Below are 10,631 nucleotides of genomic sequence, written 5' to 3'. Positions count from 1 at the left end.
CTCGGTGTAGCAAAATGGACAAGTTGACTACTTAGCAGAAAGTGCCTCTTAAATTAAAGGACTTGAGCTCCCCTAACGTAAGCCCTTCCTGAAAAGGTGTTATTCTGAATATATCATCAATAATCCTCTTTAAGTGCAGTTTTAAGACACGAAGCATTAGCACCTTGGTTTGAAGCAAATTAAATTGGTTGTTATGGGATATCCACAAAACGGTTCACAAAGAGAAAGAGTTTATGGCCGTACCGAGCTCCAAGGACCAGCGCTCCAGGCAGCATCTCTAGGACAGTCCTGCACATTGCACTGCTCTCTGTCCGGTGGCTTGTCAAGGATTTCGCAGCTCAGATCCGTAAACCTTTCTCCGTTGGGGCGCTGACACACCACGAGCCGTGTTCTTGTCCCTGCCCCGCATGGCTTTGTGCACTGGAAGTCAGCAGAGGACAGAGGATCACCACCTGGGCACCCACAACTCTCTCGAGCCCCCAGGGTTCTGTTCCCACCTCACCCTCTCTAGCCATGTCCGCACAAGCGGATGAGACATCAGCTTCTCTCTCCCCAAAGCCATTCACGCTGCTCCACAACAATATTGCCAGACCCAGCAGGATTATCTGAGGTTAGCATCTCCAATTGCTCATCTTGGATGAGTTTTCAGAACGGAGCAGTGTTTTTATTACAAAGAAAGGCCTTTGGTTGAACTAGACATATCTCAAAAAAAAGAAACCTCAATTTCTGTTCCCAGGCAAAAGCAAATTCTACAAATGTTTTCCATGACAAATGGAATCAAAACCACCACCAAGCAGTTGCTAGGGTTCACTCGTTTATCAGAGGCTGCCTTTCATGCTCCAATATTCCTAATTTGTAACCATGATGTCTCCCTCCTCCCCCTTTTCATCCCCTAGCAAAACCCTTCCCTGCGCAAGGAGGACAGGATTAATGGTGCACTCACCTCTCCCCAGTTGCCGTAAGCCCACTGAGGACAGGGACCGGACTCGCACGATCTCTGCTCCATGGGTTTGGTTTTCTCATCGCAGTTATTCGCAGTGTATCCGTTTTCATCCTGGCACACCACGACCCGCCGCTGGAACCCCCCCGCACACGTGCTAGAACACTGCAAGACACAATTGCCCATAGCTTCTCTGAGTCCAGGAATAATTGAGCACTCCCTGCTCCTTCCCAGCGCCCTGCACCGTGGGAATGCACAGCTAGAAATGTAATACAGCTAACAGGCATTATTAACTTCAAAACTCTGCTGTTACTAATAGCAGTGCAATGACTTAGGTGCTGACTAGGCAAAGAAAATAAACACGAGCCTGGTTTTGAGCAGGTGAGTAATCTCCCCTGCCTTTAACGTGGTGTTTAACATCACATTCGTGCTTAATTCCCTTTAGAGACTTCCATGATAAAGTGCTTCAAACTGGCTGGGGGGGGCGAGGAGCTGGCATTAAGGCTCTGCTGTGCTTTGGCAGCAGCTCTGCACAGCTGTAAATGCCCCAGGAGACAGCCAAGAAACAGAGGCTGGCTTTTGCCTCATGGAAAATGATGCTATCTGCATGGAGAGCCTGGACGATGTGTGCTGTGAGGGAATGAGAAGCAATGCCTTCACCCTGCTGCAACACTGGGGGGAGCGAGCAGGGAGCAGAATGCAAGGAGAGGGGTCCCTCTCTTCCCTGCACGGTGATGTTAATAATAATAGTAATAAATAATAATAATAAGCCTGAATTAGTCCATGAAACTAAACAGAAATAAGAAAATCCTGGCACTTACAGCACCCCAGGGACCGATTCTCCACTGATTGCCTCCCGGTATATGTGCACGGTTTCGGTTGGGGCTGCCTCCGGGGTGCAGTTTCAGGCGATGATCGGGATAGAGGAAAGGGTGGATGGGCCTGCCGTAGTCATGGCTGTTTGGATGACAAGGAGACATGGAGCAGTCTTGCTCGGTGGCAGGGAGGTCATCTGGATCGCACTCACTCCTGTCCACCAGCTGGTCACTGTAATTGACGCAGATCACTTGTCGCGTTGCCTTACCTTGACCACAAGTCACCGAGCACTGCATTACAGTGGGAAAAGGAGAGACAGTCACATTTCAAGCTTTGAACACCAGATCGACCGCTACCACTAACAAAGAACAGCTGAAAACCTTAATCTCCCATCTTATAAAGGGCGACAGATTAATGAAGTCTATTTCCAGCACCCAGGTCTACAAGGCTCTCCTGTGAGAGGCAGCGATGCTTACAGAGCTCCACTCCAAGGCCTTCCACTGCCCACACGGTGTCACGGTGCACATTTCTGTGGCTGACGGCTTCGGCAGGTGGAAACAAGCGGACTCGTCGGCCACCGAGCCCTGGTCATCCCGACAGCTGACGTATCTCATCCGCGTCCCTTTCCCACACGTTGCGGAGCACTAGGGAAGAGCAACAAGCACTCCACTAGATAGCTTCCTGTTATATGCCACAAGGGCTTTGGAACAAAAAGCCAGTCAAATGCACTAAAAAGTATCACCGCGTCTACTGTAAAATAATCCTGAAAGTATTACGACACACACTTACCGGTGTCCAGGATCCAAATCTCCACTGAGTCCTGTGAATGCCTGATAGGGATCTCTTGGCTTCGGGACTGTTTGGATGGGGAGGACATGCTGCTATCTCACAGTCCTGTAAGGGAAATACAGGAGGGAAACAAAGCAAGCAACAAAGAATTTGCAGATGTTTCAGTTAAACCACCTTTTCTTCAATGCTTTCTCCTTGTATGTTCTTGCTGAATCAGCAAAATTTGGAACCAGTGCCCCTAAAGGCTTCATATGCAGCACCTCAGTGGACTTTTAAGTTATTACAAACTCTAAAATCGCGATCCTCATAACTAAGTGCCATCTTCCTGCATTAAAACCAGATGTTTTGAGGCAAGAGATGAAAGTTCATTAAGAGAGCTCTGGTATGAAACAGCAGTTTTGTCTCCCTTCAAAGCTCCCAAACTCTTCGTTCAGTGCAAGACCTGCAACCTACTTAACAAAGGTTATGTTGTTCAGCTGACTGCAGCCCTCTGGCTCCCTGTAGCCCACCGGACTGCCCATAGCCACATGCTGGTCTTCTCCACACACTAAGTGAGAGAGGGTTTGGGGACAGACACCTCATGTTCAGCCTCGGTACGCTGCCTTGCAGGGGGCTCCAGTCCTATCTGGCCCTCCTGGGAGGTCTGGCAACAGAAATAACAGACAGCCAGGACTTGACTCCACGAACCTACAAATACTCAGTGCCAAACAGGAAATTAATGCTGATCTCCACTGCAGGAGAGAGATTGCCCGGCCCTTGACAAATGGCCTAAATCATTTCCGCATTGCTCTGATTTGACCTACACTGGAGATGTGCGCGCCAAACGGTCCCATGGTGTTACTGAGGCCAGGTGGGACAGGAATCAAAGACGGGGACGGGAACAGCAAGATTTACCTGGGTGTCTGTTGGCCTGGTTGCAGCATTGCACTCATTGTCATCCACCACTGACACGTAGGTGCCCAAGACACACTTCACCGCTCTCATCTGGTAGCCTTGGCCACAGGTCACTGTGCACTGGGAGAGGGCAGACAGGAGAAGTGCTGGGTCTGAGGAGCTGCCTCGGTTAGAGAGCGTTAATCAGCCCAGCCTATGTTTAAGCACGTAGCATGAGCAGCAAAATAAAATCCAGCTCCCCTTCCGCTTTCTCTCTACACATTTCAGCTTTAAACTAGGTCAAAGTTTTAATTCACTGCGCCCATCAGAGCCTCACATGCTTCACTTACTGTCCTCAGGAATGAAGGTGCGAGTGTTTAAATGATTTGCTCTTCTGCACACAGTAAATCACAGTCTGGTAGAAGCTGCACCATATCCTTCTTTAAAACTGGTCGTTCAGCCCCACAGTAGCACAAACAGCAAATGAATATTTTTGCTGATGGGCAATAAGTCTGGCTGGGACAACTGGCTTTGCTGCTTTTTTTTTTGTTTTGTTTGTTTGTTTTTAAGTCAGAAGTTAACAGCTTTGTGGAAAAGAAGATGCCAGAACACTCTGGGAGAAATGAGCAACTTGCATTTGAATAGAAAAAAAATAACTCCTCCCAGAAACTGGAAAACACTGAAAGCAACAACCACTACTCAGTGGGAGCAGCTTTTTTTTGTGAGAATTAGGCCACATATTTATGCGCCTAAATATGGATTTAGAAGCGTAACCTTAGCAACCTTTTTCTGAAAATCATGACCAATTTAGTATGACACAGATCAAATTTAGCACAATGGGCAGGTGCTGTTATTGCTGCCCCCAAGCGAACGGAGGGTGTGCACATCTGTGTGTGCAAATCCATTCACACAGTTAACATCACCGGGATGAATCCGTTGTGGAGGTACCTGGCCCCAGGGCCCCACTTGCCACGCCGCACACTCCTGCTGCTGGCACGTCTGCACCGACTCCGGCTTCGTTTCGGGGTCACAAAACCTGTCATTTAACCGATCTTCTCCAAACTGGCACCACGTCTGGCGATGCTTGTGCCCTTTCCCACAGGTGACCAGGCACTGCGAGGGGGAAAGCGCAAGCTCAGGTGGTGCCCAGACAGCACCTCCCCAGAGCTTGAAAACAGACCCGAAAACATCACTTGAATACTGCTGGAGAGATTGCTCTGGCCAAACACCACATGCACTGGAAAACATGTGAGTGTACTGCAGTGACATGGGGCTGCTCGGGAGCAAGGAGAGCACAGCCACGTGGGGAACTGCACCAAGGACAACGCGAGTCCCTGGAGGCTCTTCATTTTCACTAAACTTAACAAGTGGCTAAATCCTGGTGTAAGACTGGTTTAAAAATGGCTCAAAATCAAGGTCTGCGTACCGTACCCTGGCATAATGCAGCCTCTTGGCTATTTTCATCATTATTATTTTTTTTCCAAACAATAGTTCTTTCAATGTGCCAAAGGACACGGAGAAAAGCACAGCAAACGTGAGTGCCAAGCAGGATGGCCAGGAAGAGACAGAGACAACGATGCTTTCCCCCCTGCCAAGGCAGATATAACCTGGCTCCAGGGATGCTTACATCTTCCAGCAGCTCCCAGCAGCTGTGAGATGTAGGGCAAAGCTGCAGCACTGCCCTCCGGGGCTCCGGTGAACACAACAGTGTGCCAAAGGCTTGCAAAAGCAAAGCATACTTGCTTGCTTCTGAGCGTGCATGATAAAGTTGTGTGTGAGTGCCTCTTCCAGCATCTCTTCTACCACCACAGCACTCATCCCAGCAGACATGTAGTTTGTGGGGAACAACGGTCAATTAACGGTCTCCATTTCCACTTAATTTCTTTCATTATTTCTTAAAGCAATACATTCATAAAAATGAGAGCTATTTGGCCACAAAGGTGACGAGCAGCCTTTGAAGACTACTTCCTACATCCCCAGTCCTGCTGCAGGGAAAGCCTATTAAGGTACGGCTTTGTTGCATTATGAAGGACACCAGCTGCAGTGAAAGCAGTAATGGTAATAAAAGGCAGGGAGAGGGCTGAGCAAGATATTAGTAGGGTAAAATCCTTCCCTGCAGTGGCAGCCAGAGCTGATAGGGCACGGCACTCAGGCGATGCACACAACACAACAGGGACGAGCAGAAGAAGGGTGGATGTGTCGCTGCTGGCAGCGGTCCACTGATGTGGGCCCACTGTCCCCTACCTCGGACCAGTCGCCAGTTTTCCACTGGGGGCACAAGAACTCGCTGCAGCGCTGCACTGTCAGCTTCTCCTGCTGACTGCACTTGCTGTCGTCCAGGACGTCGTTGTAGGTGTTGACGCACATGGCCCGCCGCCTCCGCGTGCCCCCGCCGCAGCTCTTGGAGCACTGCAAAGAGGAGGCACTAAGCAAGCACGCTCCGCCGCCCTGTCACGGGCCGGGAGCCCGTTCATCTCCTCCTTTCTTGCAGTCAGGACTATAGACCGCGGAAAACCTCCACAAGAACAATTTGTACTCCAAGTAACAGGCTATTACTTTATATATTCCTTTAAAAATCCAATCTTGCTAAGCTTAATAAAATCTTGCAGCAATGGGTTTCACAAATTCATCTCAGGTTATAACCCCATTATTACTTTTACAAGTGTTGCCTCTCAGTTCCCCCCGATGGCTGATGCTTGTTCTCATTTTACAAGAGATTAATTCCCTCTCCCCAGCCTGCCCTCCCTGGAAAGCCCTGGGCTCATCGTTCTCTTGGTGCCGGGTCTGCACTCAGGGATATCCTTGCCCAGCATCCTGCTGAAAAGGGTAAAGGAGACAAATTACAAAAGTCCTCGGCTGATGGCAACACAGCCTCCCGGCCTCCCAGCAGCATGGCTGGCTTTGATGGGAGCGCACAGCCCGCGGCGCTTCGTGTAACAGACAGACCTCTGGACGTTTAAAAGCATACGTTAATTGCAGAGGAAAATAAGAAACACTGGGCTCATTCACACTGCAGCGCCCTCCAGAAACAGCAGCGAGAGTAGAATGGCTGTGGCCGACTTTCACAGCTGTCTGCAAAGCAAATAAGCCCCCCGAGCAAGTAGGCGAGGGAGGCAGGCCTTACCTCGGTCCAGGCGGAGTACCGCCACCCTCCCACATTACAGTCTCCTGTGCACTTCTCCCTCGTGCTCGGCTTGGGATGGCTGCTGCAAAAGCGGTCGTCGACCTTCTCCGTCTTCCCCTCCAGCCTGTTGTACTTGGAGCAGTAGATCTCCAGGGTGCGGTACCCCAGCCCGCACTGCGCCGTGCACTCGCTCCTCCTCGCGATGTGCCACCTGAGCCGGGGAAAGCAACCGTCAGCCCCGGCGCCACAAAAACCCCGCAAGAGGATCGGAAGAGCACTCTTAAATGGGAAGTTTTGACTCTTCCCAATGTTCTGTGGTCTCCAAGCACTCCAGAAATATTAGGCAATGACCCCTGGCATTATTTCTTGGAGGGAAGCAACAGTCCCCAGCTCGTCCTTATATGAAGGAAGCCATGCTGTGGCCCTATGGGGAGGGAGTCCATGGCCAAGCAGAGAGCTTTGACAACTTTCTGCCCCACGTTCCAGTGCCGGAGAGCCACCTCGGCCACTAAAAACCAGAAGCTGAAAAACACAGCATCAGAAAGCGACCCAAACAGGCTCAAAAGGCGTGAAAAGGCACTGCAAGTGGCGTGAGGCCTTCAAAAAAGCTTCAACTCCCTGAAGCGCGAGCACCTGGCTGCCACAAGGCACCCACGGCCTGGAGGTGCCAGCAGGGACTAGGGGTGCTCCCTCCAGCCAGGAGGGACTCCCAGCCTGTGCCTGCTTCCCAGGGTGGGCAGCATGGGGAACTCCTGAGGGCCCACGTGGGGATGTTTTTGGGAAGCAAAGCCCCTGCTTCCCCAACTGGGTCAGCGGGGCCTGCAAGCACCCAGCGCCTGTCAGGGGCAGCTCCCAGGGAAGATGGCAGTGACATCCCTGTGGGGCCTGGGGACCTCTGGTCAATACAGCCGCCTGTGCAGGCACACAGCCCCGCTCCTAAGCCCAGAGAGCAACCGCAGCAAAGCCAGAAGAATAAGATCAAGGGGATTTGGAGTCAATAGCAATCACAGGAGCCCTTGCATCCCTGCCCGCTTTTCAAACTTGGGCATTTCCCCTTCTCAAGTTTCCAACCTGTCGCAATGGCAACAGCTGTTACCGCGACAACCCAGCCTGCAGCAGCTCCGCAGCCGGCTGTTTTCACCCCAGATTTAACAAAGCAAGAGAAACCCCTCAGAAAACCCAACAATGCAAACTGCATCGCCAGCAGCCGCTTAATGCCACCATATTTAAGCTCCCGAAAGGAAAACAGATTGCTGCTTAAAGGAAAATGGGTTGCAATGATTTAGGCCACACTCCATCGATTCCAGCTCGCCAGGAGCTGTCTGGGGACAGCCCCAAACCCACTCCACACTTAAGCTCACTCTTCACCTTAAGCAAATGATGATAAATCCAAGCCTTAGTGACCCCTTTACTTTGAGCACGTTTTTTCTTTGCAGACTGTTTGTAAACCAGCACTGAGCATTTTCTCATCTAAACAGATGCAAATTTCAAGCACTATGTTGCACAATAAAATTTTTCAACATTACGTGATTGTTTAAAAATTTTATAGTTAGCACTAATTTAATTCAACATGAGACGTGCAAATGTAGAAAAGTGCCTCCCAAAACACAGCTGGTGGGCATCGACCCCTCTTGGTTGACAGGGAGGCAACTGTTAATCCTTTTTTTTGGTTGTTTTTTAAAACCTAAGACAGGCTGCTGAGAAAAGGGATTAAGGCCAGAGGTGAAAGGAAAGAGGAGTAAACAATAAATATATGATGTAATGTATATACATGAGTGAGTAGAGTGCACCTTAATTCACACTCCGTGCCACAAGGCTCAGTTATCGGGTCAGGCTGGGGAATTCGATCACATCTTTGGTCTGACACCGTGAGCTGGTCTGACTCTCTTGTACACACGGGTTTCCTTTTTCGTTCTCCTACACAGAAAAAAAAACAACACATTGTTTGAGACACAGGATAGCCATCAAATCAGTTGTTTCTCTACCTCCTTTGACAGCAGTATTTAAGAGGTATTTAATTATGCTTTTAAAATCTCTTTCAGGAACAGATGTACAGGAGGAACAGGGGCAGGAGAGCTGCAGCGTGCTGCACTGCTTTTAGCAGGATTTGCATAGGTAGCTAGGAACTGCTGGATGATAGACCCAAACCAGACACCCATAACCTTTTGCACCCTTCGGCAATGCACAACCTTTTCGATGTCCAGCTGCCTCATCTGCAAACCAGGCTGCAGGACTTACCTAGCTCAGAAGGGGCTGTGAGGGTTCCCTGCTTTGCAACTGGAAAGCAGCAGCACAGTGCTACCCCTTGCAAGCTGGTACGGGGCACCACAGGCAACCTACTGCTGCGGCCAGGGAAACGCTCAAACCCATAATGTGAAAATCTCCAAGGAAGCAAATGGAGAAGGATTCATCAAGGCTGCCGAGATCCCAGATGTACCCACTGCATCTTCTTTAAAGCCTTCCCAAGCACCTACCTTGGCAGAGCTTACTGCAGGGCTGCCAGGGGCCATAGGCATTCCAGTAAAACTGCTGAGGTTTGTCTTCAATGGGGATATTAAAAGTGTAACGAACGTCAGGATTGTACAAATTGCCCACTGATAAAACCTGAGAGGAAAAATGGATAAAGCAGAGTAAACTAACAGACTTCACTGCCTACTGTTTTCAGTCCAATAATGCTCGGCAGACTTTTCCACATGCACAACATATACTTCACCTGAAGTGTTATTTCTTGCTCAATCCGATCTGTAGAATTAATCCTTTCAACAGTATTATCCGATCCGCTGTATTCGATCACAGCATTCCCAACTTTGATTTCCCTTTTAAACATACTGACGACAAAGTCTCCATTTAATATAAAGTCTCCTTGACTGTTAGATAAGGCTGCATAGGTGCAAAAAACAAGAACTAAAGACGCAGAATTAACTCAGAGGTACATAATAACGGGGTCATGCGCTCTCAGTGCTCCCTTCCACTGGATTTGGAGGAAAAGTCAACTGGCACCCTTAAACAGAAGGGACGTAAAGAGAGCAGCAGAGGTCTTACAGACATCGTGCCTACTCCTTTTTCCACTGGAAGCCTCGTTAAAATGAAGGCTGAATGCCTGAAGGTGTTCCTAAACAGTTCACCCATAACCTAGAGCGAAGAGACACCGAAAAGGCACGCCAGGCAGGCTGCTGTGGGCAGTCTGGATCCCAAGCGTAACGCAGAAATAGTTCTGCCCAAATCTTTTTGTTTGCTGTGCAGATAGGGTGACTTTCATGTTGCTTCCAGGTGTGTTCTTAAGGTAAATTTCTGTGCCCTAATTGCCTAAACTTCATTTTCCAGTGGATAATTACACGGAGTTTGGTCAGCATCTCCCTCCCTCCTCCCCTCTTACTTTTTTATTATTCCAAATCTTAAGGTATGTGAAAGCACCGAAGGCTTAAAGCCTAAATGCTTTATAAAAGGAACAGTTTCCTGAAAACAGCAGTCTGCTGCACAACTTCACACTAATGCGATTATGTAGCTAATTTCCTAAGTTAGTTTCCCCACCATTTCACCCATCACAGCTACATTACTACAAAGCCTCTGTACTGAAAAAATCCAAACTTAACACCAAAACACCGAAGGGAAGTTTTTTACACCAAATGAGGAGAGATAATGAAGCAAAACACTGCTTGGTCGCAAACAGTTGTAGATGGAGAAAAACTTAGAAAGCAGACTCTATACTTAACCAAATTCCATACTTTGGAGGCTTTAATGTCATTAGGCAGTAGTAAAACTCATTAAAAGATTCCTTCCCATTACTGTATCTTCCCCCAACAGTAGGTACGCGTCTTGGACTTGATGACAACATCAAATTCCTCCTAAATTGTTAAGCAACTACAGGGTTCACAGTACTGAGGGCCCGAGATTTCACACTCAGTGAGCTGCAAAATAAGTGGACACATGCACGCTTCTCATTTGCTTCTCTTCAGGCCTAATATGAAGAGATGCTTTCCCAGCAATATTAAAGCAACATTAAAGAAGATTTGACTTCATTGCTTCCCAAGAAGATTAAGGGCCCTCCAAGAAGAGCTGAGAAGTTCTCTGGGGCTCCTTCTGGGGTGA

The 10,631-nt window shown here is 48.9% G+C and overlaps 1 protein-coding gene across 1 annotated transcript in view; it reads right to left on the bottom strand.

The window, feature by feature from the left end:
• ADAMTS9 (ADAM metallopeptidase with thrombospondin type 1 motif 9) overlaps positions 1 to 10,631 on the bottom strand; it is a 77,329-nt gene that overhangs the window by 35,103 nt on the left and 31,595 nt on the right. Inside the window, 12 exon segments of the mRNA XM_080605705.1 lie at positions 244 to 420; positions 944 to 1,105; positions 1,762 to 2,046; positions 2,233 to 2,400; positions 2,546 to 2,650; positions 3,440 to 3,559; positions 4,367 to 4,531; positions 5,663 to 5,827; positions 6,543 to 6,753; positions 8,333 to 8,459; positions 9,017 to 9,146; positions 9,256 to 9,422. Of these exon segments, the coding sequence (XP_080461831.1) occupies positions 244 to 420; positions 944 to 1,105; positions 1,762 to 2,046; positions 2,233 to 2,400; positions 2,546 to 2,650; positions 3,440 to 3,559; positions 4,367 to 4,531; positions 5,663 to 5,827; positions 6,543 to 6,753; positions 8,333 to 8,459; positions 9,017 to 9,146; positions 9,256 to 9,422 (1,982 nt within the window).

This window comes from Anser brachyrhynchus (assembly GCF_964034855.1).
Source record: "Anser brachyrhynchus genome assembly, chromosome: 10".
NCBI lineage: Eukaryota > Metazoa > Chordata > Aves > Anseriformes > Anatidae > Anser > Anser brachyrhynchus.
This window is presented reverse-complemented; position numbering and strand designations above follow the sequence as displayed.